This window comes from Lontra canadensis, unplaced genomic scaffold, assembly GCF_010015895.1.
Source record: "Lontra canadensis isolate GAN:19392208 unplaced genomic scaffold, GSC_riverotter_1.0 scaffold133, whole genome shotgun sequence".
Lineage (NCBI taxonomy): Eukaryota > Metazoa > Chordata > Mammalia > Carnivora > Mustelidae > Lontra > Lontra canadensis.
In genome coordinates, this window is record NW_022631127.1 from 70,060 (window position 1) to 84,548 (window position 14,489).

General features: G+C 51.7%; 1 protein-coding gene across 1 annotated transcript in view; it reads left to right on the forward strand.

The window, feature by feature from the left end:
- The window catches only part of NUP210 (nucleoporin 210), a 104,422-nt gene that overhangs the window by 44,629 nt on the left and 45,304 nt on the right, over positions 1-14,489 (forward strand). Inside the window, exons 14-16 of the mRNA XM_032842836.1 lie at positions 3,017-3,162; positions 10,220-10,441; positions 12,367-12,540. Coding sequence (XP_032698727.1) covers positions 3,017-3,162; positions 10,220-10,441; positions 12,367-12,540 — 542 coding nt within the window. The remainder of the gene's footprint in view (positions 1-3,016; positions 3,163-10,219; positions 10,442-12,366; positions 12,541-14,489) is intronic.

A 14,489-nucleotide genomic window follows, 5' to 3' on the forward strand; every position in this document is an offset into this window, starting at 1 on the left:
CAGCACCCTCTGGGTCAGTTTGAGGTTCCACTCTCTTCCTATTGGAGTTGGCCGCTGGGGTCCCATTTCCTCCTTGTCCTCAACATTGAAGTCCCCTTGAAAGTCCTGGGGCTGTAGGCACCAAGGAGCTTCCGGTGGAACCCCAGGGCTTTGGACTTGGCTAGGCTCAGTGCCCAGGGTGGCCACATCTCAGCTCTTGCTCCCGCCCTGGCCCCTTCTCTGCTCCCAGCCTCAGCTGGTTTTCAGCAGCCTGTTCACGGAGCACCTAGTAACTGCCGTGCTCTGGGGGTTCCTGGTAAACACCAGGGCGTGGTGTCGCCTTCATGGCCCACACAGCCTAGTAAGACCCATACTTCCGCAGGCAGTTACGGCACCTGGAACGGAGTGCGCCTGCGCGTAAGCCCAGGTCCCGAAGTCCCTCCCACTGTTGGGCGGGTCCTCGGCTGAAACGCCCGAACGTATTCCTGAGCAGAAATGGGTCCAAGATGGGTGCCCAAGCCAGTTTGGGGGTGTCTGGGAAGGCTGCTTAGAGGAAATGAGAGCGGGACCCTAAGGATGAGAGGGGACAAATTGGGGAGTGTACCGAGGAGCGGGAAGAGTATGTCAGAGGCCAGAGACCGCAGAGGCGGTGGCATGTTCCAAGTTGGGCCCCAGGTTCGTTTCAGGTGGATCTCTCGTTGCTATGGTGGAGGCCGCAGGATGGGGAGAGCCTGGGTACTGGGGGAGCCCTGAGTCTTCCCACCAGGCAGGCTGGGTGGGAGGAAGCTCAGGGGGCTCTTCTGCCATGTGTCAGGACCCCCGGTTCTCCAGCACCCTCTTCCCAGCTATGCAGAGGACCTGGCGTCCTGGCTCATAATTTAGGGCCGTGTCCAGAAAAGCGCTTGCCCAGACTCCCCTCCAGCAGAGTCCACACTCAGACCTAGCATTTCTCTGTCCACTGTATGTAGCTATGAACACACATCAGCCTATTTGGCAGAGTTGCAGTTTTCCAGAGCTCGTGGGCTCTGCGCATGGACTCCCTAGCTCACCCTTGGTAGTGTAGGGTGTTCTGCCCAGGGCACAGCAGACTTAGCTCCTTGGTCACCCCAGCCAGGAAACAACCCCAGTGCTCATCAGCTGGTAAATGGATGAGCAAACTGGAACCCTTGCAATGGAAGACTCAGCAATAAAGGGGAGCCAACTATCGGTCATGCCACAGCCTAGGTGAATTTCAAACACATGCTGCGTGAAACCAGCCCTACGCAAAGAGCCCACTTTATTGATGTGCAGTGTGAGGCAGACTGATCTACACAGAGAGAGACTGGTCATGGATGCAGGGTTTCTTTTTCTGGAGAGATGTTCTAAAATTAGTAGTGATAGCTATGGGACTCTATGAACATGTTAAAAACCACTGAATTATGAGTACTCTCTAAATGGGTGATTCTGTGGTAAGTGAGTTATAGTTCAATGAAACTGTTATTTAAAAAGAAAAAACTAAACTGGGACACTTGGGTGGTTCAGTCGTTAAGCGTCTGCCTTTGGCTCAGGTATGATCCCAGGGTCCTGGGATCAAGTCCCGCATCAGGATTCTTGCTCAGCAGGAAGCCTGCTTCTCCCCTCCCCCCACTCCCCCTGCTTGTGTTCCCTCTCTCGCTGTGTCTCTTTCTATCGAATAAATAAATAAAATCCTTAAAGAAAAAGAAAAACTATGGTGGAAAAAAAATCGGAATGTCATAGTGATTGCTTCTGGGAATGGGGGGGTGGGAGGGGTAGGAGGAATCACCCGAGAAGGAGTGGGAGGGAACCACAGAGTCAGGTCACCTCCCACATCTTGGTAGAGGTTCGGGTTTCCCAGGAGGATGTGTTTGTCTGAACTCATAGTGAGGCCCACTTAAGATCTGTGTATCTCACTTTGTGTAAATTTGACCTTAAGAAAAAAGAACCAGGAAGAAATACTGAACTGGAGATAATTATGCGTATCTAAAGCATTTCAAATGAAGTGTGCTGATGCCTGCAACTTACTTTTAAATGCGCTGAAAAGTAAGATCAGTTGTTGGATGAGTAGGGGGATGGATTGCTATGCAGTAAGAGAAATACAGCGAAATATTCTTCATAGAATCTAGGGGATGAGTATGTGGGGTGTCACGGAAATTTTTTCTACATGTTTAGAAAGAAAACAGTAAGATGCTGCTACTCTCCCACAAGAATGGCTTTTTGTTTTGTTTTGTTTTGTTTTTTAAATCATGGGAAATACCAAGTATTGGTGGGAATGCTGTGTAGCTTCTAGTGGCAATATGACTTGATGCATCCATTTTGGGGAAGATATTTGGCAATAATGATGAAGAGTGAACATACGCGTGGTCCTAGCAGTAAGGATGGGGGGGCGGACATACCTTACTCTTAGGGGTACACGTAATAGAAATGCTAGAATATATCCAGCCAGGAAAAGACGTACACATGCCCGTTCATAGCAGCACCCTGCATCAGAGCCCCACCCTGCAAACAAAACCCAGATGCTTGCAATAGTATGGGGACATCAGCGGCTGTCTATTCACACAGCGCAATCATACTACAAATGTGGATCAAAGGTCTACCTCATGCAAAATAGAAGGAGGTCTCTCACCACCAATACTAAGCCCAAGAGGGCAAATACAAAGGAGTTTATGTTTAGTGATTCACTGTGGTTAAAATAGGGCAGCCAGCAAAATTAAGCTGGTGGTGAAAAGTCAGGTACCAGCGGTTTTCCTTTGGGGATGGCTAGTGACCAGAAAGATCTATGGGAGATGCAGGGTTATAGGTCATCCTGTTTCTTGATCCTCGATACAGGGTGTGTTCAGTTTATGGGGAGGGATGGGGAATCACTGTGAATTGAATGCTTATGCTACGTATATTTTTGGTATGGGAATTAGACTTCATATTTTTAAGTTGAAAAAATTAGATTGCATATGAAGCCCAGGATGAAGGAAGGGCTGTCAGCCTGTCATGCCTTTCTAGGCAAAGGCAAGTTCACGGTGACCATTTGACTCTTTTCTTACAGGGAGGCTGCAACCGGGGTCTGAGCACTGCAGTGGGGTCAAGGTGAGAGCAGAGGTCCAGGGCTACACCACACTCCTTGTGAGCTACAGACATGGCCACGTCCACCTGAGTGCCCGGATCACCATTGCCGCCTACCTGCCCCTCAAGGTGAGCCTGGGGTCCCTGCCCTCTACCTCCTCCCCCAATGCGAGTAATTCATTGGCTCTGGCAAATTTGTATTAAAACCCTGATTGGTGAGAATAGCTTTTGGAAGAGCGACTGCTCCCTCTTGTCTAAAATGTTGAAGGAGCAGAGCCTCCCCAATGGGAGACAGTGATGGTTAACATGCGTGTGGATGATATGTTCCCTGCAGGGGTCTGGACAGGAAGGCTTCTGGTCCACTCCAGAGCTATCCAAGTCTTCACGGAACCCTAGGAGGGCACATGGTGCCCACTCTGGGGTCTGGGAGATGCAGCTCAGGTCTGAATTGTGCTATCTGCCCTGTCAGGCAACCAGCTGGAGTATGAGTCCCCCTTTGTCCATCTGTGGCCAGAGGCAGCTAAAGCCTCCGCAGCTTAGAGCCCACTGCCTCGGCTTTGACAGCGACTCCCCAGTCACCAGCTCTGACACCAACTCTGTGGCATTGGCTCAGCTCATTTTCCCGGCCTCCCCTTTCCCTGTCTGTAGAGTGAGGCTAAGACAACACCTAAACCGTAGGGTTGTGGTGAGGAGTAGCTGAGCTAATGAACGAAACGGACTTAGAACAGTGCCTGGAAGGGAGCGAGTGCAGTAGGGTTAGTTATTAAAATGTTAATGAAAGGGAACCAGACCTTCTTCCAAGGGGGGTTTGGAAGGGTTCACACAGCAGCTTGCGGTAGGGGGATGGCAGACCTACTGAGAACTTTGCCTCTCACACAGGAGGCCCTGAGTCAGTGAGTTGGCTCCCCTGCAGGGGAGGGCGAAAGGGTCATCCTCCTGGAGGCCCCCTCCTCCGCCAGCCTCCCAGGCTGGGCCAGTTAGGGCCACATTTCCCTGACATCCAGCATCAGCCTCTAGAACAGCTCTGGTCCCTGTGGTTTGTGGGAACAGGTTTTCTTCCCCTTCTCAGCCATTAGAAGTGGAGTCAGTGAAGTTAGAGCCTTTTACCTCTGAACCGCTAGCCCCAAGCATAGTGCCTGATACAGAACAGATAACCACCAAGGGTTGGTTTTGTGTTTCTTTTGGGTAATTGACATGTGACATACTAGTTCTTCTGTACAAGGTAATGATTCGTATTTGTATACATTGTGAAATGGTCACCCCAGTAAGTCTAGTCTTACTCTGTCTTATCAACTTTCTTAGTCATAATCTACTCTCTTAGCGACTTTCAAATATGCGACATGGTGTTATTAACTCTAGTCACCGTGCTGTACAGGACATCGCCAGGAGTTACGTATTTTATAACGGGAAGTTTGTACCCCCTGACTCCCTTCACCCCTTTGCTGCCCTATGCCCCTCCCCAGCAACCCTGCCACCACCAATCTGTTCTCTGTCTGTGAGCTCTTTTTCTCTTTTAGATTACAGTGAGATCATACAGTGTTTTCTTTCTGTCTGACTTATCTCACTTAGCACACTGCCCTCAAAGTCCATCCATGATGTTGCCCATGGTAGGATATCCTTCTTTTTTATGGTTGAAAAATATTCCTGTGTATGTGTGTGTATCACATCTTCATCCATTCATCTGTTGCTGAACACTTAAGTTATTTCCATACCTTGGCTGTTGTAAATAATGCTGCAAGAAACAGGGGAGTGCAAATATCTTTTTGAGTTAGTGTTTTCATTTCCTTTGGTTAAATGGGTATTTTTTTTTAAAGATTTTATTTATTTATTTGACAGAGATCACAAGCAGGCGGAGAGGCAGGCAGAGAGAAAGTGCGGTGGGGGGTGGGGCGGAGCAGGCTCCTTGCTGAGCAGAGAGCCCGATTCGTTTCTTGATCCCAGGACCCTGAGATCATGACCTGAGTTGAAGGCAGAGGCTTTAACCCACTGAGCCACCCAGGCGCCCCCTGGAAATGGGTATTTTTTGAGAAGGGTTGTTTTATTTAGAATCAATGAGTGTGCACATGTGTCCAGACTTACTAGCCAGGACGGAAACCAACATCTCCTTAGCCCTCCCCTCCGATCCCCTCCACTGCCAAAATCTATATGAACACCTTTTCTGTACCAGTCCTTGCTCTGAAACTTAGGAATGCACAGTACAGAGAACACACAGAAGGGGCATCTGGGTGGCTCAGTTGGTTAAGCGACAGCCTTCGGCTCAGTCCATGATCCCAGAATCCTGGGATCGAGTCCTGCATCGGGCTCCCAGTTCCATGGGGAGTCTGCTTCTCCCTCATGCTCTCTCTCACTCTCTCTCTCTCTCTCTCAAATGAATAAATAAAATCTTTAAAAAAATAAAACACACAGAAATCCTTGTCCTCATGAACGGACATGCTGGCAGAGACAGTAATAAACCAGTGCTTCCCATGGAAAAAGTAAAGTAGGAGAGGGCAATAGGGAGGGTAAGGAAGGGAGAGGGTGGCAGTTTAAAAATAGGAAATCATGGGGCACCTGGGTGGCTCAGTTGGTTAAGCAACTGCCTTCGGCTCAGGTCATGATCCTGGAGTCCCAGGATCAAGTCCCACATCAGGCCCTCTGCTCATCAGGGAGCTGGCTTCTCCCTCTGCCCCTCGCCCCTTTCATGCTCTCTCTCTCTCAAATAAATAAAATATTTAAAAAAAAAAATAGGAAGCCAGGATCCCCTTCCTGATCAGGAAGCCGGGGTAGGGCTCAGAAAACAGGGTTCCAGAGATGGGCAGCCTTCTTGAGGAACCCCTGCCACAGCCTCAGGTGGAGTTTCTTTAGGACCCTGGGGAGGAAGTTCCACAGGGCTCTTCCTTGGTGCTTGTTCTAAAGGACCAGACACCCTATTTAACTGGGGTGTATGGCTGAAGCGTCAGAGGCGACCGACTGAGCTCACTGTCCCAGGGTGGGATTAAGTGCGAAGAAAATACGGACATGTTCCCAATCAAGGCTTCCTGACTAGACAAATTATAGGAGAAGGATATAGGTCTCTTCTTCTCTTTTTTTAATCTTTCTTCTGTTTTGATAACAATTAAGATCCAGTTTATTTACATATAACAAAATCCAAAACTGTGGCTTAGCCTGTGTAAAGGGTTTATTTCCCTTTCACATGACAGTCTTCACATGGGGCTAGTGTGGCAGCTCCATAGTCACCTGGGCCTTAGGTTTCTATCTTTCATCATTCTAGTACATTGCTTTCATCCTGACGTTTGCCTTATAGTCTAAAATGGCTGCTGGCGCTCCAGCCGTCACATCTGCATTCCATGTAGCTAGAAGAGGAAAGGGCTCTCCTCCCAGCTGAGGTAGTTTTTTCTGGTAATCTTGTCAGAAGTTTAAAGGAACAGTTTCTACCTCATTGGCCAGAACTTAATCCGTTGGGCATATCTATCTTCAACAGAGGCTGGGAAATATTTTAGCTGGACAGTTAACTATACTAACAAAATGGGGTCCTTTCTCTAAGGAAGAGAGCAGTGTGGAAACTGGGAAAACAACATTCAATGACTGTTTGCTTGTCCATTCACCAGTTTACTCTGCAAATCATCTCTGAGTAAGGTACACAGTTGGTACCTGACCCAGGCTGGGGAGGCAGAGATGTAGGGAGAAATCCCACACTGTGCCCTGGCTGGCCACTAGTCTGTGGGGAAGGCAGGTGCTCAGACAACTGCAGTGAACATGGTAGAGGGAATGAAGATCCCCAAGGGGGCAGGTCACCGATGAACACAGAAGTAGAAGGAGGGCCTGCTTTGCAGGGAGCTTGGCTGATGAGAGCATTCAAAATCGTGTGTCTCAGGTGACATAGGAGGCTGTGAAGTCTCCCTGGGTCAGATCGAGGAGGTGTTTGAATGCCGGGTTAGGGGTGGATATTTATTCTCTTCTTACCTAGCGGTGGACAGCTGGTGAAGGTCAGGGAAGGACAAAGTCAGGTCCACATGTAAGATGGGCACCGCTCGGCCCTGCCCCCCAACATACATGGTAACCCCCTCTATTTGGACCTTGGAGGGGCTCATGTTTGTTGGCTACCTCATCCTTTCCACAGTCAGCACTCCAGTTACAATTCGGCTTCTGTATGCTACAGGGATTGGCATCCCTCAACCTACCAGCAGGTTACCCCCTGGGAGTCCCTACTGTCTGGGTCTGGGGACCCCACCTGGCTCTCCATTCCCACAATGTCAGCATGACTGAACGCGACAACCTCTGAGCCCCTGGGACAACCAGGTGCAGTGGGGCCCTGACTTCTGCCCACCCCACCTCTCTCCTTCTGTCTCTTGATCCTGGACCCCGTGTGAGCATCCCTGCGAGGGGGCGCGTGGATGCTGGCTGCTGGAAGTGTAGGCTGTCTGCGCTAAGGGCCTCCTGATGTCTAGACTCGCCCTCTTGTTCTACAAACCAGGTTCCCAAGGCCCCAGAGTCGGGGTCTCATCCGAGGTGCAGGGGCTCTCTCCTCTCTGGCCTGGCCAGTTCAAATATCTGTGCCTTCATAGCCACCAAGGAACATATACGATTTATGGGTGTCCTTCATTAGCTGGGCTGATTATTAACCTTTCTTCCTGGCACAGGATACTGTGACACTTTTATGTGTGAGTGGGAAGAGCATTACACATGAAGGTGATAATTCATTGTTCTCCAGTTGTTAATTACAGGCCACGTGGTGCCTGTGGGAAAAACTGTCTTTCCCTTTGGGCTGGCCATGGAAAAAAAAAGTCCTTTGGCCACATTTACAGTGACCTGCTTTGCCCACAGTGAAGTTTTGCTGGTTGTAGCATTGAGACTTGGTGAAGAACAGAGCACTGGACTTGGAACAGACTCGGTGAATCTGGACACGTGGTTTCACTTTGCTGGGATTCATGCTTTCCATCTGTAAAATGGGGATGACAGTTAACAATAATGATGATGGATAACAGCAGGGGCCATTTATTGAGCATGCGTGGGACATGTACTCAGGGCTTTCGTTCACATGCCCTTGAATCTCTGCAGCAAACTCGTGAGGCTTGGGTTCTTATTGTACCATTTTACTGGAGGGGGAGACTGAGCCTTAGAGAGGTTAACCTGCTGCACAGCTGGTTGCACAGCTGGCCAGTACCAACTTCATTCTAGTTGTGGGGACCGAGAAACTTCATCATATGGAAAATGGTGGCAGGGAACGACAAGGGTGGTCGAGCTGGGAAAAGAGGTAGCCGGGGACAGGAGGTTCTGTCTGAAGGGGTCAGAGAAGGTGTCTCCGAGGAGGTGAAGTCTGAGCAGAGGCCTGAGTGGTGCAGGCCATGAGGCTGTCTTGAGGAAGAAAAACAAAGGCCCTGACGGGTACTTTGGCCATTCATGTGCAGGAAAAGGGCTCTTTTGATGGTTTTGAGACCTGGGCTCACAAGCAAGGTAGAGTCTGTGGCTGGGGGCGCCCCAGGTTTTTTGAAATTGCACGTGTGTGTGTACGCACATGTGCATGGAGGGAAGCCTGGAAAAGTGATACCCAATAACAAATTCAGGAAAGTGTCCATATTGCAAACAAACAAACAAAAAAGTTCAAAGGACAGAATTCTCATTGACAAGTGATGCACTTTCTTTGCTAAGGGTTTAATGTAAGTACCCAGCCCAGAGAACCTGTGCCCAAGAGGACTCCACAGTTCATGTCACCTTGCCCTCCTGCCTCCATCCTGGAGGGTGTGTGGGTCTTAAACCTGTCACTCAGGTCAGACTCCCCCCTCCATATGGAGGAAGATGGCCGCTTGCTGGGACACGGCTCCAGGTGATAGCCGAGCAGCCATCAGTCTGTTCCTGTGAGGACTTGAAGCTCTTGGCAGTTGGGGGATGAGAATCTAGACACCATAGGGGCTGCGGGCATGGAAGGACCTGGGTGGAGGATTAGGGGTCCTGGTGAGTGCGTCAGTGTAGACTGGACTGGAGTCTACACTGACTGTCCAGTCTTCATGACAACCCAACAATACATTCTGGTCTCTACCTGCAGAGGGTCTGAGATCGGATGTTCTGCCCAGAGCGGCACGAACACTCAGGGCTTTATGGATTCCGGGAGAGGAGAGCTTGGGGAAGCCGGACCCGGATGTAACTCTGGATGCTCTAGGCAGTAAACCGAAGACACACTCGAAGTGTGTTAACAGTGGCCTCCCCGCTGCCAGCATGCTGGCCATTCTGAGCTAGAAGTGGCCCCGCCCACGTGGATGGCAGCCCACGGCATACGTTACGCCTGTGTGTACCTGTGCCCACAGCAGACGTTGCTAATCAGTCCTGGCGTCCTTTTTTGCCTGATGGTGATTCCACCTTCGGAACCAGCCCCCCTTCCCCCGTCTGGCCGGCTGTTGCAAGGCTGTCAGGGTAACAGGTATTTGCAATGCTTGTTCTGAAAATGTTGGGGATCATGAGAGGTCAAGGGATCCTCGAGGCCAAGAGTAGGGGACTGGTGCGGGCTTCATCATTGCAGCACTGCAGTGACCAATTCTTCAGACTGGTCCGTTTCCCTTTCTTCTCGATTTTAGGGTTTGCTTTCTGGTGATGGTTTTTTTCTTTAATTTCAACGCATATGTAAGTTGTTTATGTGGTTCCAAAGTTAAACCTGTCTTAGGAGGATCCTTGCAAGTCTTGCTTTCACTTCCCTTTAGGGAAGTTACACATGGACTTTCGACTGCCTGGTGGGTCAACAGCTCGAATCCCTGCGTTGTTCAAGGGTCAGCTGTGCATGCAAATATCAAATAGTTATGCTATACCCCTCAAATTAATACAATGTTCCATGCCAATTATACCTCAAGAAAAAAGTAAATTTTTCCTAAAGGGTGCACGTTTCTCTACCAACTCACCAGCAGGGCATGTGCTCAAACTCCTAGATTTTTGCTAATCTCATGGTTCAGGGTTTTACCCATGATTTTACAGAAGAGGCAAATCAGTTTACCTCCCACCCCACCCCCCAGGCATTGTATCAGAATGGGCACACAGTTCTTCTCAGAACACTCATATGCTTTTATATCTTGACGACAAACCACAGTGGTGCTGTCAATGAGCAGACCGAGTTCCACGGAGGGGTTGCAATTTGTCTGACCTCTGCGGGGTCAAGTCAGTGGCAGGGCAAGGCCTCCCATGCACGTGAATGCTGACTTTCCTTCCCCTCATGCCCCAACAGGCTGTGGATCCCTCCTCTGTTGCCTTGGTGACCCTTGGCTCCTCAAAGGAGATGCTCTTTGAAGGAGGTCCCAAACCCTGGGTCCTCGAGCCTTCCAAGTTCTTCCGGAACATCACCTCCGAGGACACAGACAGCATCAGCCTGGCTCTCTTTGGGCCCTCTACCTCCCGGAATTACCAGCAACACTGGATCCTCGTGACCTGCCAGGCCTTGGGAGAACAGGTGAGAGGGCAGCCATCCCTAGACCCATCTTGTCCAGAAGGAGGGGTGGAAAATCCCCTTCCCTGAGTACCCTGCTGTGTGCCTACAGCTCCATTTCCCAGACAGGCAAACTGAGGATCAATGGGATACGCAGGTTGACCGGGGTACCCATTTGGGGACCCTGCCAATACAGGACAGCTTTGCTAGAGCTAGCTAGTTCTGGCTCCCTTTCCACTACTGGGTGACTTCTCTCCCTGGGCTTCATCATTGCCTGCCACCAAACTGGGGGATGGGACAAAACCTGTGGGGTCACAGTCAGAGGCAGCCAGGGTCAGGCAGATAGCGTACATGAGCGAGACTTTAGCCCAGGTTTGGCAGCTCTTTTCAGTGTTTCAGGATAAGCAAGGAATCCCAATATTTTTTTCTGAAAAATCCCTCAATTTTTATCGCAATGCTGAAAACCAGAGAAATTCGGAGACTGAAAGACTGAACCTAACATGTCGGTGGTCTGAGGTCTCGTGGGGCTGGTGTGGGCTAGAGAGAGTGGCAGCTCACCCATCGGGGCCTCCTGTGCCTGCCACTCCAGAGGCTCAGGGCCCAGTGCTCATTTTGCTGATAGTAAGGACATAGCCCACCATTCACAGGGTACCCCAGAGCTGGAAAATCAAGAGCAAGGTGGGAGGCCAGCAGGGATCAAGAGAGATAGGAGAGAGACCATGTCTTTAGGGAAGTGGAGAATGTTAGGGAAATGGAGAATGCCCTTGCACGTGCAGTAGTGCAAAGGATGTCTGTTGCTGTTAGAACACACGCGCTCACATCACCTGAGTTACACTTACAAAGCTTGCCCAAACCCAGACAGCCTTGGTGTGGATGGAAAAGATGCACAGTGAAAGGCCCTGATTCCCACTGGCTTTGTTTTGTAATTTTTTTTTTTTAATTAATCAGAAAATTTTTTTTTAAATTAAGTAAGAAAAATAAATAGGAGAATAAACTTAGTCCAGAAGGAAATAAGAGAAGTTTCTCCTCCCTGGCTTGGCATCCTCATCCATGTCCCCGCTGGGCTGTAGGACTTGGTCCTCTGAGCAGAGGCCCCTCCGGGATCCTCCCACTCCGTGCCCTGTGCCTCTCACTTCCTTGGGGGCATTATGGTGGAGGCGCGGGGCCTGCAGGTCAGCATGGAAACCACCCTTTGTCCTGCCTTGTGGTCCGGAAGGGTGAGGGGCTCTAGGATCGGACCACTGGGCCCTACGACAGTATCGTGTCATTTGAGGGGCCGAAGGTGCTCCCTTGGCGTGGGTCCTTCACTGGTGTGCTTGCAAAACTCAAGCCTGGGCTGGACTTCTGAGTTCCCAGGCTAAACTAGACTTCAGCTTCCCTCTTTTGTGGCCTCTCTGATTGAGGCTTCTGCAGCAGCCAAGTGAACTTCTCTCCAAGAGAAGGACAGCATGCAGGCTGAAGCCCCTCACACAGCCTCACAGGCCGGGCCCCTCACAGCCTATTGTCCAGTCCGTCTGCTGTGCAAGTCTCTGTCCGTCAGCACATGCCCTCCCAACACCTGTACGCCATTGTAATGGATCTTCTAAGACAGTGTGGGCCCCTCATTTGAAAACCCACAGGCCTGGGAATTTGCCCCTACAACTCTGGGGTCTTTGGAGGGTCCCGGCAAGCTGGGAGGCCTCACTGCTCCCCTTCCTCCCTGGGTCACAGAGCAAGCAGTGGTTGGGCCAGCATTTGTAGAGGGCGCTAGAGACTCTGTCCAAAGGCCTCTTGCACACTGAGAGAGCCCTCTCCCACACATACGTCCCTGGCCCTTTGTATGCTGGTGGTGCAGGTCTTATCTGCCCATTCTACAGGGCAGCAGCCTGAGTCCTAGGGAGCTGGCTCTTGAGGCCAGGCTCACAGTGGAGCAGGCACACAGACTCTGACTGCTCCTCTGTTCTGCCAAGGTCATCGCCCTCTCGGTGGGGAACAAGCCCAGCGTCACCAACCCCTTTCCCGCGCTGGAGCCCGCTGTGGTGAAGTTCGTCTGCGCCCCGCCCTCCAGGCTCACCCTGACCCCCGTCTATGCCAGCCCACAGCTTGACCTGTCGTGTCCGCTGCTGCAGCAGAACAAGCAGGTGGTAAGTGAGCAGGGCTCGGGGAGGGTAGCAGGTCCATGTCGCGCCCTCGCCTCCATGCTCAGTGGCCCCTGCTTGGGGCCTGCTCCTGGCCGGCTTTTACATATCAGAGGGTTGGGGGTTGAAGACCCAGAGAGGTGAGGGGCTCACCTAGAGTCCCAGTTGCTCGTGACAATGCCAGGTGGAGGTAGGGCGCCTCTGGTCCCAGGCTAGGCTCCCCTTCTCTCTGTGCGGCACTTGGCAGCTGGTAAAATCTCATCATTTTCTGTGACTTGGGGGCGTTGAGGTGGGCCTTTGGTCTGTGGGCGGCCAGTGTGTGTGTGGTCAGAGGGGACACTGCTGCACCTTTCTCCACGGGTGAGGGGAACGTAGGGAGGCTGTGTTTCAAACGTACACATGGGAGGGGAAGAAAATCTTTGGGGACTGCTCTGACAGGCAGGGATGGAAGATGAACCCTACAGGTCTGGTCCCCCTGGGCTTGTGGCCAGTCTAGCCCTCCACCCCAGGACACCCAGAGGCCAGAGTGACAGATGCAGAGGACTCTGGAGCCCTCCTGTTCAGGCTCAGGGGCACCAACAACCTCCTGGCCAGCCCCAGCCCCCAGGCCCTTCTCAGGCAGAGACCCAGCCAGCAGCTTTTCCTTCCTTCCTTCAACATGTATTCATCCATCACCTTCTGTGTGCTGGGCACAGAGTCCTGGGTTCGAGAATACAGAGTACTCAGGACAGATGAGGCACCTAGAGGGACAGGAGACCAGGAGGCCCATGGATAGCAGACGAGAAGGACGAGAGGTGGAGATTGCTGTGGAGTGAGGGAGACAGGGTAGGATCCCTACCAGTGGAGGCCATTTCAGATGGGGTCATGAAAGGCCTCTGTCAGGAGGATACCTACCACGTCAGGCCCCGTGGTCAGGAGATGCCAGCCCAGAAGAGCTGAGTTAAGGGTGTCCCAGGCAGGTAGAATGGCAGTGCAAAGGCCCTGAGACTAGCCTAGGGTCTCTGTGTCCCTGCTGCCTACATGGTAATCAGAATGGTTGTCTGTGCCAAGAACTCTCACCTGTGTGCTTCATTGCCCATTGCCAGGACCATCTGGGCAGCCAGGCTTGTTGGATCCCATTCATGGATTTGCCCACGAGGCCCGGAGGTGGGCAGGGTCCCAGAGGAAGAACCTAGATCTGCCCACTCCCACGTTTTCGGTGCCTTCTCTATGGCCCCTGCAGCTGGTTCTTTCCTCCCAGCCCTGGCCTTACAATCAGCCCCAAGGTGTGTCCAGCTGCCCTCTCCCTTGGTGGCTTCTGAGGAGCCCTGTGTCTCCTGGAGCCACCTCTAGGGATAGGACCCTCTTACCTCTTTGCTATTTGCCTGGAGAGGACTCAGTGCCTAGCCTTTGTGCACATAATGGAAGCTTTCTGAAGCTTCCTGAAGCTGTTTACGTGGGTAGCCTATTCCAGCGGGGGAGGAGATTTGGGGTTTGGCTTCCCTGTGGGTAAAGGAGGAGAACAGCTTTGTGTCTGGTCAAAGTCACATTTCTTTGAAGCTCCGTTGGGGGGTTACTGACTCCAGTGTCTAGGACTCAGGAACAGCTCTGCCTGTCTGGCATGTAACTCTGCCTTTCAGCCCACACATTCCCTGCAAGCTTGGGTGACTTGTCTTCCTGCTGTCCCTGTTGGCATCTGCCTTCTCTCAGGCTTTCTGGATTGCTCAGCTCTGAGGTTCTCGGCCATGGGAGCCCCTCTGTTGCCCCCGACACTGGTCCCTTTAAGGGTCACTGCCTCAACAGCATTCAGCACAAAGGGAGGGTTCTTTGTGCCCAGCCTCGGCACGCCCTGCCTCCCCCACTGCTGGCCAAGGGGTATCCCCTGTGTTTCCTCTTGACAGGTGAGGCTCTGGGGGCTTGTCACCTTGAAGCCACATTCACCCCTAACCCAGGCCTGGGTGTCGGTGGCAGGGAGC